General features: G+C 42.1%; 1 protein-coding gene across 1 annotated transcript in view; it reads left to right on the forward strand.

Moving 5' to 3' along the window:
* Nucleotides 1-15,396, forward strand: part of LOC135385482 (neprilysin-1-like) — a 191,083-nt gene that overhangs the window by 91,478 nt on the left and 84,209 nt on the right. The window contains exons 8-10 of the mRNA XM_064614821.1: nt 1,372-1,502; nt 1,632-1,866; nt 2,257-2,355. Coding sequence (XP_064470891.1) covers nt 1,372-1,502; nt 1,632-1,866; nt 2,257-2,355 — 465 coding nt within the window. The remainder of the gene's footprint in view (nt 1-1,371; nt 1,503-1,631; nt 1,867-2,256; nt 2,356-15,396) is intronic.

The following is a 15,396-nucleotide window of genomic DNA, read 5'->3' on the forward strand; positions in this document are numbered from 1 at the left end:
GGAGCGGCATAGCTTTTGTAGCGAGGACAGGTCCTGAGCGTCCTATCATCAACTCGTGCACTCCAGTCCAACAAATGTATCCCAGTGCAGTGAATATGTCTCTAAACCCTATGGAACGTAATTTCAGTGGGGCTTTAAAACAACAGTGTTGGCACGAGACTGTCCTTTTAACCAATGAAGTCAGTAATACACCTTTGGCTTGCACTTGAGCATCATTTATTCAGTTGTTAGAACATTGCTACAGAATAAAGCAAATGTTGATATTCAGATAACATAAGCCACAAGTTTATTCGGTCTCACTGAGCTCATTGAGGAGATATGTAAAGTAAAAATACCCTAGGCTTTGGGATTAATTCTGAAAGAAACGAGTCACCCCGAGTGAGTACCACAGTGTGTGTCTCCTTCGGACTGTACACAAACAAAACACCCCTGGATAGGTTGAGAACATATAACTGGACTTGGATTTGAGTGTAGTAGCAATGTTGATTCCTTAGTGATACCTGTCCATCACACAGCTCTAGATATTCTACCAAACATCGTGCACCATCTTCAAAAATAACGCTCCTGTGAAGTATGCTACCACGTTCTCCACCTTGCCGAATCCACAAAATAGACGAAACATTGTCATAGCTAGGAAAGCACGGCGGCACAACGCAGAAGTAGCCGTTCACTATCTTTCGCTGGAAACATCTGCGCCTATGGCCTGGCTGGCGCGAGACGGTAATTACTCCGCCACCGCGAGTGGCGCTCTACGCAGTAAACTTGCAAACCACCTGGCCGAGGCGTTTCACCCTATACGTCGAAATAATTTATGGCAAAGAAAGTCTTGTAGAACGTCGTAAGAATGGAATTTTCCATGCGACATCACAATGTGGTTACTTGCTCGCATCATTCACATATTCACTGTCCATTACCACTTCCATGCTGCTTCAAGAATAACTCGGGTTCGTTATGCGAGTGAAGTTATCTTGTAGCGCTTGAACGCACTAAGCTTCTCCGCGCAGTTAATAGCAAGGAAACGGCAGTTTTGAGGCAGCTGATGTTGCTTCACAGCGATCAGCGATATCAGGTGGCACAAGGTCACGTAACCGCTACAAACCAGATGAAGCTTTGCGTCTCCTATCATTGCCCATTCGAAGCGGAGCACCAGTTCTCAGACGGGCACCCCGTGATGCGAGTAGGAGAGCCCTCAACACTCTCTCCCGATAATTCCAGTTAGAGCCGCTAGGGTGTCGCCCCTCTTGCTCCACAGGCTTGCGCCGTGTTCAAGTTAAGTTTGGACGAAGCTGTACCAGGAGTGAAAGCAGGACTATGCGCGTGAGGTAAAGCAGATCACGGGCTCACATAAATCCTTTGTGCCGATTTATGCAGATAGGATGGACAGCCCTGCTATCGAAGTTATTTAACGGAACAGGTAAGGAGGTTAAAGAAAATGACAAAGTCGTTCTTGATGACAAGACATACTACAGTAAACTCGGGAAACTAATCAACGACACAGAACGGTAAGTACACAATGACACATTCGCTAATTGGTGCTGTAACGCCTCTATGCTTTTCCCCAATTTATTATGTTGATGCATGTTCAAACTTATGGTCTGCTGAAGTCATTCGGGGCATTGTTCCTCTTGCAGGAGCATCCTGACCAGCTATTTCGGTTGGCGCGTTATCCAGACGATGGGTCCCCTGATTCACTCTGGGTTGCGTGATGCAAGACAGAATTTTGAGAACGTTGTGAACCAAAGCCAAACATACAAATCACAACGAGAGGTGTGTCTTCAAGAATTTGCCGGCGAATATGGAACAGCCAGGGAATTTATTGGACACCTGTATGCCAAGAAACATCTCTCCAAAGAAGCCAAAGCTAATGTACGTAGAAATATTTCTGTATTCGTAACACAGGTTCCTGGAATCGCTCACGAAGGAACATTGGTCTCATGAAAAGAACATCACTTCGGCGAGAATGCGATATTCTGCAACCATATAGTGAGAAGTAGGTTTGACAACCGTGTATCATTCACCGCAGATCGTTACATATCATGGTACAAATTGGCATCAAAAGTCTATCGACATATAAGCGCGCTGTAAACGTCGGTTTAATCAAATCCTCTTTCCGCTGTTTTCGTGGCGTCGATAACGTGCGCAGGTCACAAGGCTTCACGCCTCGTCAAGCGATCGCGGTCTCCTAGAAAATGATACAACTGATACATACAGTGGCGTAAACACTCTTAACGCTTTTATGGCGTATGTGTGTTACAGGTGACAGTGATAGTGGAAAATATTAGAAGCACCTATAAAAGCATCCTTGAAAAGTCCTCCTGGTTGAGCAACTCTACACGAAAGAATGAACTCTACAAGGCATGTATTCACAATCTTTACTCAATACTGAATCAGCGTTCTTGAAATGCCAGGTTCGGTTTATCGCGCTATTGGAATAACACGTCAGTAGTACTACTGATTAACTCTACAGCCAGGAAATGACGTCATCAAGGACGTATGACGTCACTCCAGGCCGCAGCCGCTCCGCCGCCATAACAGTGAGGTCAGTGGATAAGATAGTTAATCAGTGACATCACATAGTTAATCTTTGTGATATGATAACAATGATAAGATTAAGTAACAATAATGACGTCATGGTGAAACACACTAGGAATCGAACTTGGGTCCTTTAGGTTGTCAGACGAGCATCTTAAGCCACTGGGCCACGGGCTCTACATGTTTACTTGCGTCGCTAATCAGGATAGAATTGTGTGGGGTGGAGACGTCGTTTGATTTCTTTTACGCCAGGTGGCGTCATGGGGAGTTGAGTTCGTTCATCTAGAGATGGCAGCACTTCCAGCAAATTTACCGCCGTTCAACTGATGGCGCTACCTGCGCCCCCAAATTTTATCTGACATTTTAGACAGATGGCGAATTCACTTTTGCCTCAACAGATGAAGCTATGACGAATTTTAAAAATTCCCGCCATTAGTCCATTAGACTCCTCACGACGATTTCGTTCAAAAAAAAAAAAAAATTACGAACCACTTCTACGTCAGTTTACTGTCAAACAGCTCGAGTGATGTATTTCTTAGTAACACAAGGAGCAAGTTTAGAATGAAACTCGCTCACTCAGTGCAATTAGATCGAAAGTGGCAGGTTGCTCTGACTGAGATGAATATTCCATTTGCAATTAACAATAACACGAGGAGAGCCCCTCCTCGATACTGTAAGCATGAGAGAGCAAGCAAAATGTGGGAGAAAACATTATTGTAAATTTTCTCCATCCCTAACGAAAGAGTAAAAAATAACGAGTATAAAAAAGAACAAATTCATTCGCTTTTTCATGACTTATTTTTATTATAACAGTTAGATCACAGTTATCTTTCAAGTCTATAGTCATTTCAAAGAATGAGCAAGGCATAGTGCTACTCTAGTTTACAACAGTTGAGCTTCGTTGACATTTGGATTTTCATACTCTAATTCACTGTGTTATGCAAAGTAAGTAACGGACATATTGTAAGTCAATTACACACATGTCTCGCTGTAGGGATAAATATTCCTTCTATTGACGTTACATGACACAGTCAACCTAACACAGCATCGAATCGACATTTAAATTAAGTCGATCCACATACCGTGTGAGGACGACGATGAGGCAATGTTGATTTTGTGTTGGTGATATCCAAAGCGAACAGAAAGTCCAACAGATCACTGGTCTCTTTGCGGAGATTTTCCGACAAAAGGAGGTCATCACACTCAAGTCTTGACTGATGAAGTTGTAGGACAACTTTCCCGTTGCATGAGAGAGTCTTAGAAAGGCTGTCTCGCTCCGATGAGGAGCAAAGTCGCTCTACACATGATGCCGACGAGCCGCTGAAGTTTCTACAGTGAGCCAGACGGTATGGGGAAGTGACGGAGACAATCATGAACCGTTCGTACTGCATTTCCGTGAATGCTACAATGAACTCGCATACAGCAGCCTCAGATGATTACGCTCGAAGACGACAGAGTCCACTCGTACATCAACTGTCTGACCTGGCTTCTGTACCATGGAGTTGAAGACGGCTGGATGCTATGAACATTGAGTAAAGCTCAGTCTCACGTGAGAGGGGCTCGCAGTGACGGCGAAAACATAAGGATTTGACAGGCAGGCCACATGACTGCCCTGGATTCTGGATTCGACGCTGTGCTAGGAGTTCTGTTGAATGTTTCAGCCATCTTTATGTCAAGGTTTTCTTTCCCATACTTTTATTGACAACTTCCACGTGACAACAGCCTGCCTTGTAGATGTCATAGACACTAATCACCTCTTTCCGCAAACTCATCGCTAGCCTAATCTCACTTCGTTCCGCTTGACAACTTTTGCGCATTCGACATCGTGTTACATCTTTTCCTTCCACGTGATCGCTCCATGCATATGGCTTCGTGTTTCATCGTTGCAGTCAACATCCTTGTTACTCACGGTCCGCAAACTCTTCGTTAACCTTTTTTTTCTTTTTTCCTTTGCAAAGTAGAGCGTGGGTAGCACTTTCGAAATCTGCTTTCGCAAAGGAAGAGATCCAGCGTCGTCTGCTTTTCATCACTTTTCCGAAGAGAGGCGAGCATGGAATGATAGCAACACATGTTAAGAACTAAAACAAAAAAAAAAACAAGTTGAAACGAAATAGTAATGTCGTCAAAGAGTGCTTGATTATTATGTACATATTTCTACTCACTTAAAAACAAAATAAAATAAACTAGTGATTCTCCGATTAAATCTTTTTATTGAGATACTTTAACAACAATATAACAGCCCTCTTCGACAGCGTAATTCCATATTCAGAATGATGTTGGCCATGTGTTCGACCGAGTGTGTATACATTTTGTGGGCAGCGGTGAACTTTTAGCTCCCGATCGTCACACAAACAACATACTTCTACACATTCCTGATCGTAAAAGCTATGACTGACATTCACCAATCTCAAGCACATCTGTAGCTGTTGTGTTTCATTGTGTGTGAGAGTAACTCCATAGCGTATTGGAAGACCAGTCTTGTCCCAAAGTCGTAATGCCAGCAGTGATGCATTAGGAGGACACGTATGGGCATAAACGTATTCTTCCAGCTCAACTTCTTTGCTACAGTTACCTTGTCGAAGTGAAGATGATGACTTCGTTAACTCAAAAGTTATTATGACGAGAAAGAATATGTGACACAGAAGACACAATAGAAAACACACCCTATCCATTTCGCTCTTTTATGATGAAGTGAGAAAGTCTTAGTATTGAGGATGAATTTATTTCTTATTGACGATACATTTTTCTTATTCACAAACAAGTCGATTTTTCAAAAGGTCCAGAGTAAATAAAGTTATGTACTTGGCAGTTGAATGGAATCCATGCTTTATGGCAGTGTCGATAAAACACAGACTCTTTGTAGCAAGTTGCATGGCATCGAAACGAGTCGAATAGTCAAATAGCTCACTCATTTGCCGTGACCATTCGGTTAGTAAAACGAAGGATGAACTTGTTAAAAACGAATCGTCTGTATGAAGCATGGAATACATTTCCTTTGCAGTTTCCCAAATGACTTGATTTGGAGGATTATTCGGTAGAGCTCGAAACAGCACAATGTTCGTCACAATTTGAAAAGCTTCCGCTAATGGCGTCCTCTTGACCGTTGTTAACCCACAATTTGATAGCTGCTTCCAAGAGGTATGTTTCTCATTACATGGCAGATGGAGTTGAAATATGTGGGACCTCCTATTCCATTTACCGCATTCATCTTCTCCTTTTTCCGATTGCTCTGTTTCGTCGTCTGTGGACCATGAATCGCCAGGCTGGGTTTCAACGTCGGACCATGCTGTACTGGTCATTTTTTTTTTCAACCGAGGTAATTTTCTGCTATCCACTTCTTGTCCGCAGTTCCACTGAATCTAACTAAATACTGGAGCTTTCCATTTCTAACTCGTCTTTTTATAATCTTTTCTACTTTCGGTACTTCTCTCACTCTTACCATTTCACTCTCGTAGAAACTACCAATGATATCTTCATTGTTAAGGTCACGCAGTAGGTATGTATTAGGATAACCTATTTTGATTGCTCTCACCGAAAAAATCTCTTTCGTAAATGACTGTAAATATCTCTTTGTTAACTGGTGTCTATATTTGGCAATTCTAACGAGATTACCAAGATTGTAACGTGGTTTCTTTGGGGCTTCAGTTGGGGTGGGATAAAGTCTTTCTCGGAAAATGTGCTCGTTTTCTTTGGTTACATCCACAGGTCTCGCAGAGAGAGTCCTGTGCACTCGGTTGTTGTACGCTTTGATTACTTGAGGTAGAATCTTCACATAACGTTTATGACCCTGATAGGTAAAGATACGGTAAAGTGTAAACACAATACTTCGCTGACATCTCTCAACGATCGCACATTTATAAATAGACATAGAATGATATAACGTTATGCCTTTTCTTTTCAAGAACTCTCGCACTACCTTGTTCGTAAACTCTGTTCCTCGATCACTATGTATCAGCCGTGGAGTACCGATCCTCTTAAATGCAACTTTAAATGCTCGAAGAATCTCAGGAGATTTTTTATTGCGAATGGGTACAACAGCGAGGAGCCGGGAAAAAGCATCTATACAGAAGAACAAATAGCGAAAACCATCATTTTGCCCTTTTAGAGACTGCATGTCATTTAGGTCGATTTGGAACATTTCCTGCTTTCCGAGTGCAATTATTTTCCGAAAGGTCTTGGGTCGCTTGTACTCCTTATGTAAGCTGTAAACATCACTTGTCTCCAGATATTTAGCAACTCTGCCCTTCTTTTCACCGATGGCTTGAGCGAGTCTCTGCACTCCACCAAAACTGCCGGCATGTTCTGGGTCGTAATAGGCGGCCATTAGTGCTTTCTTCTGCTGCGAACTCGAAGAGCGTCAAGGGATAGATAGGCATTTATTGTAGCTGACACGTCTCCTCTCATCCAGGAAGGTTGTCTGTTGTGAAGTTCATACTTCAGCAATTCGACAATGGACGAGTGTGGCACTACCTTCCCGTGACATATAACTCTTCCGTACTCGTCGTAAGCTAGAACAGTTGTTATCAGTTTGAGTATTGCTAATACCTTTTTATGATGCCTTGGAGGGAAGTGCGACAATATGGTTTCATCTTGAAAATAGTCTTTCTGTTCCTCCTGCACAGGCTTCAATATGGGCTCCATGTTAGGTTTCGGCGGGCACGCTTTGCAGCACGTGTGATTGCTGGCGAGGCACCTTCAGGTGTGCTTGCTTCACTTGTAACAGGCGATGCTCGACTGCTCGATGCTCCCGTTACTCTGTGTTTTTTTAAACGATTTGGATGCACAATAAGTGTTGGTAGATTCAGTTTGACCAATAGCGGCAAGATGCGATTGAAGTAAGGAGGAGTTGGAACATTTCTCGCTCTTGAGACAAGATAATAAACGAGATCGATTATATTACTATTCTCCAACGTTTGACCGTCAACGATTACTTCGAAGGTTTGCGCATTCCAGGAGATTGTTGGTTGTGGAAGTTGCAGAAGTTGGTTTGCTCTGACCTTATAACCACTACTCATAAAACCAACAATTGTGTCACTTTTCTCCCCCTCCTCGGCCTGTGTTCCTTCTTCTCGCGATCTAGGAAGTGTTTCACTTGTATGTTGTTTTGCAGCTCTACTTGAATGTAGCAAAGAGTGAAGATACTGAATTATCTCTTTTGCCTTGATGTCATCCGGTTCATCTTTCTTCAATATATTTGGGATGTGATCTTCTCGGTAAGGTACAAGTTCGTATTTCTGCATCGATTATACTCCGATTGCTTTTGCAATCGCTCTTCCACCCAATGAGGAGATGAGACCCAACAAAGGTGGTAATAGAAACTGCAGAAAACCACCTGATTGTTGCAAGACCTTTTTAGCTTTCTTGACCCCCGTTGCGTCTCGTTTTGCCAAAATGCGAATTGATGCTGCGTAAGGTTTTAATTGCTTTCTTACTCTCGGAGTTACTGTGACGTTTCCTTCACAAAGGTTCATACAAATTTCTCTGACCGTATTCAACTGATCCTTTGTAGCATGCTCCAAAAGATAATAACGTTGCTCGGGTGACGTAGTTTCTGCGAGCAAGTGAAGAAAATGAATATTCTTCTTTACACGTTTCATGTTTTATATACTATTTGGCGATGATCGTCGGGAAATATGTTCGTCCACACTCGATAGTGGTCTGAACAATTTTGAGACAAGTCAATTACGATGTATGAATACGGTTTCTTACAAGCATCCTTATATATGCTTGTCAATAAGTCGCTTTTGTTCCGTCCAAACAATTGTCGTGAAAGTACTTGTAATTGATCCACAGTTCGAGCAGAACGACATAGAATTAGAGCACTGCTATTGAACTGAATACATCTATACAGAGGATCATTAACAAATAAATATTGAGTAATGAAGATGGCCGAACAGTTGAGATGGTGGCATCCAGCTACATAGAAGTTACAGATTTCTTTTAGCCTTTTCTTGTCAGCCAAGCAATCGTCAAATATGATTAAAGAATTTCTAACATCCTCCAGGTTAGTGGGAATATCTTGACTGAAAGTTACCTCGGGAAAATCGTCAAAAATAGGTTGCTTGTACAAGTATATGTATAGTATACGATCGAAAGGTTTATCGAAGACAGTGGCTCTATGCTTGATCAAATGTGTAACGAGTGTCGTCTTTCCACTTTGACTTTGTCCAGATATAGTCATTGAGACAGGAGTGATAAACCTATAAGGTCTAACCTCAGTCATCTCTTCCAAGTAAATGAAGACTGGTATAAATAGCACATTACATAAGACTTTTACTCTTTTTTTCTTCAAGCATGTGTGTTTTTTTATGAAAACGATAAATGGCAAACAACACTTAACCTTTATGCACTCCTTTAGTTTGTCAATGTTGGATATGGGAGCTGAGAAACTCATATCTGTATATCTTGTGCAGCAAGTCAGTGTAGAATTCTCAAGTTCTAGCACTTTCAGTTTGTGCAAACACGCAATATGAGTCTGTGACTGTATCTTTTTTTTTTCGGAACAAGTCTGTTCTAGACGGTTTTTTTCTTACTTTTTCCTGTTCAAACTTGTCTAGACATGTGATGAGCACGTGATTGGTTACGTCAGAGAAGGTAACCACCAAAGTCAAACATGTCTATGCATGCACTGTTCGCAAAGCGCTATATAAGACTGCCCTCCATGACGATTCTTCGCACAGATCCTCACAGGAGGAAGGGTACGTTACACTTTTTTCCTTTCGCTCCGATATGTGGGAAAGTGTGCTTATATTTATTCTTATTTTCAGCTTCACTCTGTGTGTAGAAAAGAATAAGTGAGCCAGAGTGAGAAGTCACCACAAGAGAAGGTATGACGTCTATTTTGGATAAGCTCGATAAACTCAAGAAACCTGGAGATGGAAATATTCAGAAAATGAGTACCCTACCGAAGAATGAAAAGCTGGAGGTCTTGGATTTGCGAAAGATTGACACAGTGTACGGCGAAGCGGTCTATGTAGAAGTGTTGATGGAGAACGACAAACGTGTAAAGTTCTACCTTCCTAGTCGCTTTAAGCGTTTGACAGAGGATGATCTAGAGGAGATGAGACAACTGCCAAATCTTAAAATTGAGAAAAAGGAGAGATTCAAAGATGGCAAGAGAGTTGCCTCGCCCGACATTCTATTCACTCATGGGAAGAAAAAGTGATGATACATCGACATATCGGCAGCTCCTATCCTGAGACACTTCTCTCCACATCATGGTGACCTGTCACTTATGTCCTCAACATGAACGTCAGTACTATGCAACAATAGAGGGACTCCAAATTCATCTGGCAAACGTTCACGAACTCCAGACACCCTGCATACCATTTTGTGAGACTCTCTGCACACTACAGAACTACACGAAACGCTTCGAGTTGCATCTACATGACAGAGACGAGGCGGCCCAGTCAAAAAAAAGGAATGGGTCCAATTGGAAATTTGAATTGGTACCAATAGGACTCAACTGGACCAACACGAAAGCCAATTGGATTTTTTAATTCCAACTGGATGTCCAGTTGGAAATTTTAAAACCAATTGGGAAGTCCAACTGGCTCCTTGGACTCCAGTTGGACAGCCAATTGGAAAGTCAAGGTCCAATTGGAAGCTGAAATTGGAATCAACTAGACCAATACAAAAACCAATGGGGACCAACTGGGCACTTCAGTTCCAACTGGGCTGCCCAATTGGAATTCATAAACCAAATTCCAACTCCAGCCGGCTTTCTGGCCATATTAGTTGTACACTGCTCAGTCAATGTTGAACTGGATAAGCCATTAGACGCTGGAGTCACATATAGTTCATGCTAATTGGTAACTGATATTCCAATACTCATACTTCAGAAGGAAAATAAATCTAGTCTGTCACATCACATATGTTTCAATTGACCACCCAATTTGACAAACTGAGCCTTAGTTACTTTGTAATATTTAACTAAGGTTTAATTTCCTAAGTTCCAACTGGACACACCACCATTGCGAACTGGAAATCCAACTGGCACTCCCAATTATTTTTCAAATTTTAAACTGTCATCACGTAAACATTCCATACACGTTGCCGATACGCGGGGATGGTGATTCAAAATATATAATTAAACAAACTAGTTTGTGCATCACAAAACAACCAGATCATCGTCATCAATTAAAATCAACCCTCCGAAGAAGAAAAAAACGGCCGCCATGTTGATATCCAGCCGATATATTGCAGCCATCCTTTTTTGTTCATTTCGTGATACCAATTCTTGACCTAGTGCAGCCACAATGTGTACTTTAAAATACCGCAATAATTAATTAGACGTATATCAGCAAAAGCAATTTATTTTGATCTTGTTCATATGCCATGTTCGCTGCCATTTACGAAACTGTGGTGTAAAGCGGCTGGCTGCAGGGCTGCTACTGGCATTTTTGAATACGCGAGCGACCAACGGCCACGAGAGACGCGGTGACATCTCAGCCGCGTAATTCAGTGTGTTCGTGATAAATGACTACCCCTGAATACTAACCGTGTGCTCGTAAACTTTAGTATCCATGCCGTCGTCGACGTTATATGGTTATACTGACAGGACAGACCCGGACGTCAGCTTCGGCTACCACCGCCCAGCGATCCGGACGCATAGAGGTATGTTCGCCTTTGTTGTTTTTCTCTTTCTGTGACGCGCACAGGGACTGGGTTCGCATGCCTCGTTTTACAGCATGAAGAGCAAATTTACCGAAACCTAGTTTTAGCTCAACTTGATATGTGCCAAAGGGATAACGAATCACAAGTCCCAATGATTGTGATTGAGTGGCATGCAGCATCAACATTACCGCGGCTAACAGTTTGTCAATACGACAAGCTCGGGGAGAAAAATAGGGCAGCCTCATGAGTAACTTTTAAAAGTAAAAGCATAAATAGGTTTAACAAAAAAGAGACAAGGATCATAACGAGGAGGGTATGAGTATCCCCAACGCAGGGGAAAAAATGGTTCCCTTAAACAGTAAAGAGAAAATTTGTACCGTGAAGTCTACAGATTGGTGGGCACCCTGGGTTTGTCCAAAATTGTTGTGTAGCCGCAGCAGTGAGCTCTTGTATTGTTGATTTGTTAAATATTTGGGAACCACAAGTGGATCCCTATTCATAATTGGGTATGTTTTCAGAACCGCAAGGGACACTGAAGTGCAGGAGTGAAGAGGCACACAGAACTGCACCCAAGGCTACAAGGTGTACCCCCATTGGTATCACATGCAAGTGCTATACAAGATTGCAGTGATTTATCCCATAGTATCACATACAAGGTGTACTCCTTTAGAATCACATACAAAGTGTTTTGTTTTATCACAGTACCTAGGAAGCTTATATTTTTTTTATTAAAAACCTCTTTGATTCTCGTGTACCAAGATATCTGAAAATGTCTAGTCAACCAGTCTAGTGTGATACTCACACCACCTTGTGTGTGTGTTTGTGTGATACTCTCTTATCAAACCAATGGCATTTTCAACTGGTCCCCTTGAGATATTCCAGTTGGACCATTTATCACTTCCATTTGCATTTAATTGGTTAGCTGGTACGGGACCAATGGGTCTGCCTGAGGATGCCAGTTCTTTCTAATGGGAGAGCCGATTGCTTTTAATGGGTGGGCCAGTTGCTTTTAATGGGTGGACCAATTGTTTGTAATGGGAGAGCTAATTGCTTTTAATGGGAGTACCAGTTGCTTTTAATGGGTGGACCAATTGTTTGTAATGGGAGAGCCAATTGCTTTTAATGGGTTTTAATGGGAGGACCAATTGTTTTTAAATGGTTTCAGTCCAATTGGGTGACAAAAACACAACTGGAATTCGAATTGGTCCCAACTGGAAATTGTCCAATAGGACCAATTCCATTTTTTCGGCTGGGGGGGCATGAAGTGACAACGTTTTTTCATGAGTATGAACACTATCTTGCTAATGTATTGCGTCACTTTGGATTCCCACTGCGCTACTTCACATTTCTTAAAGTAGAACTTGGGCGACATACGCCCGATGAGGAGTTACGACTTGAGATTCATTTTGTACCTTCTAAAGTGAGAACTGTTTGGTCAGAGGGAGATGTACTGCCTTCGATTGCGCAGTCGAGTAGTGAGATAGCACAAACATTAGAAAACTTAGAAATTCAAGGCTCCGGTTTTTTTCTCTTTCGCATTCTTGCTTGTATTCTAAACATTGGACGTTTGGCTCCTCAACTAATTGGATGTTCCCAATTTGAGTTACCGAGTGAATTGAAACGAAAGTATCGTTCCCTGTTGAATGTGGATTACGGACTACATGAAGATGAAGAGAACATGTGTTTTGCCTTCTCCGTGATTGCTGGACTACATCTTGCCTCGCATCACAGGCGGAGGGCATCTTCCTACAGACCATACATAACACAGTATGTATTTCCTGATACATTTCCCGTAGCTTTCCCAAAAGATGTAGAGATATTTGAGAAACGTAATGAAATTAGCATTAATGTGTACGCGTACGAAAAGGAAGAAAACTACATTTACCCCATCAAAGTTGTTGATGAGGAGCGTCAGAAACATGTGGACTTGTTACTAGTTGACTCTCATTTTGTGCTCATCGCAAATTTTAATGGATTGTTTGTTCCACGTGGACAATTTCATTGTAAAAGATGTACAATGGGCTTCTGCTCAGAGGGAAGTCTGAAGTGTCATTTAAGTATGTGTAAGCAACAGAAAGTAGCCAAGACCATTTACCCAAAGAAGGGAGAGACATTAGCATTTGCAGGGGAACAACTCATGTCAGAAGTTCCCTTCTACTGTGTGTATGACTTTGAAAGTGTGCTGTCACCGTGTCTGGATTCAGAAAATGTGTATGAAGATCACATCCCCTCTTCATTTTGTCTGTTCGTGATACGCGCATCCGACTCATATGTCCTCCAAAAGCATCTGTATCGTGGACCTAATTGTGTCACTGTCTTTATGGAGCTACTGCACAGACTCCATGACGACATTTTGGAATGGATACGTACAATTGCCCCTCTAGAAATGACCGCAGAAAACGAGCAGCAGCATGCCACAGCAAGTCACTGCAACGTTTGCCAGGAATCTTTTGCAAAGAAGCAAAAAGTTTGTGACCATGACCATGTAAGTGGAAAATTTCGACAAACTTTGTGTAACACCTGTAACTTAAAACTGAGAGTGCCTCCTAAGATTCCAATCATTGCACACAATGCCAACTATGACTTAAGTTTTCTTTTGTCTCACTTGCATTTGCTTAAGAAAGTAGACATAAAGGTGATTGCCAGTAGCTCCCAAAAATTCAAGGCTATAGACGTTGGCTCTTATCGATTCCTAGATAGATTAAACTTCCTGAATGCAAGTCTCGAAACATTAGTGAAAAATCTACGTGAGAAAGGTGAAGACAACTTTCATTGTCTTCGTCAATTTTTTCCAAACGAAGAACACTTTCAACTAGTTGTTCGCAAAGGGGTGTTTTGTTACAATTTTGTCACCACTTTCGAAGCCTACAATGAGCTTTCTCTACCTCCTCGGGATCAATTCTTCAACACTTTGAATGGGACAGAAGTAAGTGAAGAAGATTATTGTCATGCACAGAGGGTCTTTGAAAAATTTCAACTCCGTAATCTGGGAGAGTATTCAGACCTATATTTACTCACAGACGCACTGCTTTTAGCAGACGTGTTTCAGGGCTTTCGTAAGTGGACACTTGACTTTCACAAGATTGAACCTTTTCACTTTGTGTCTCTGCCCGGATTAAGCATGTCTTGCGCCCTAAAAATGAGTAAGGTAGAGCTAGAGTTGATTCACGACCCTGACGCGTACCTGCTGATTGAAAATGGCATACGAGGAGGTATTACACAGTGTTCGCTGAGGAAAGCGACTGCAAATGTACCAGGAACAGAGCAGTTTGACCCCAAAAGCCCAAGTAGCTTGATCCACTACATAGACGTTAATGGGCTTTACGGTTCAGTAATGAGAGAACCTACCTTAATGAGAGAGAACCTACCTAGTAATGAGAGACTACCTTACGGAGGTTTCGAGTGGCTCACAGAGGATGAAATCACGAACTTGGATATAACACACCTCCCAGATGACGCACCTATGGGTTACTTCCTCGAGGTAGATCTAGCATATGACAAAGAAATCCACCAACGTCACAGAGATCTGCCAGTTGCCCCCGAGAAAATGTCAGTTCCCTATGATCTGCTGTCAGAGTATCAAAAGGAATTGATGAAGAAGTTTCACCTTCCTGAGAAAGCTACCGATGCACAATTACTGTTGACATTATTCGACAAAGAGAGATATTTTCTACACTATCGCAATCTGCAGTTGTATATGCATTTGGGCTTGCGTCTCACCAAAGTTCACAGGGTTCTAAAGTTCAATCAAAAGCCCTTTCTCCGATCCTATGTGGACTTCAATCACGATCTTCGAAAACGAGCTACGAATGCCTTCGAAAGCTCCCAAGCTAAGATTGCAATTAATAGCGTGTATGGACGTTCGTGTATGCAGGTTAGAAAGTTTGTAAACTGTCGTCTCACAGTAACCGACGAACAAGTGCTCAGACTCCTACGCAAACCAAACCTAAAGGAGTTCCGACCGCTGAGCTCTCATGTTATCCTCTTCCAATTCTCTCAATCTGTGCTCCGCATGAGACAGCCACTGTACCTAGGATTCGCCATACTGGAACTGTCCAAGCTGAAGATGTTTGATTTTTACCACAACCACCTTCTTCGTGTAGCTCCAGATACTAGACTGTTGTATATGGACACAGATTCCTTCATCATAAAGTTGAGTGAAGAGAAAGCGCTTCTTGAACTAGCTGACAAGCATCTGGATAACTCTAGCTATGACCCCGATCATCCGTTATATTCCGCGAAAAATAA

The sequence above is a fragment of the Ornithodoros turicata genome, chromosome 2 (genome assembly GCF_037126465.1).
Source record: "Ornithodoros turicata isolate Travis chromosome 2, ASM3712646v1, whole genome shotgun sequence".
Lineage (NCBI taxonomy): Eukaryota > Metazoa > Arthropoda > Arachnida > Ixodida > Argasidae > Ornithodoros > Ornithodoros turicata.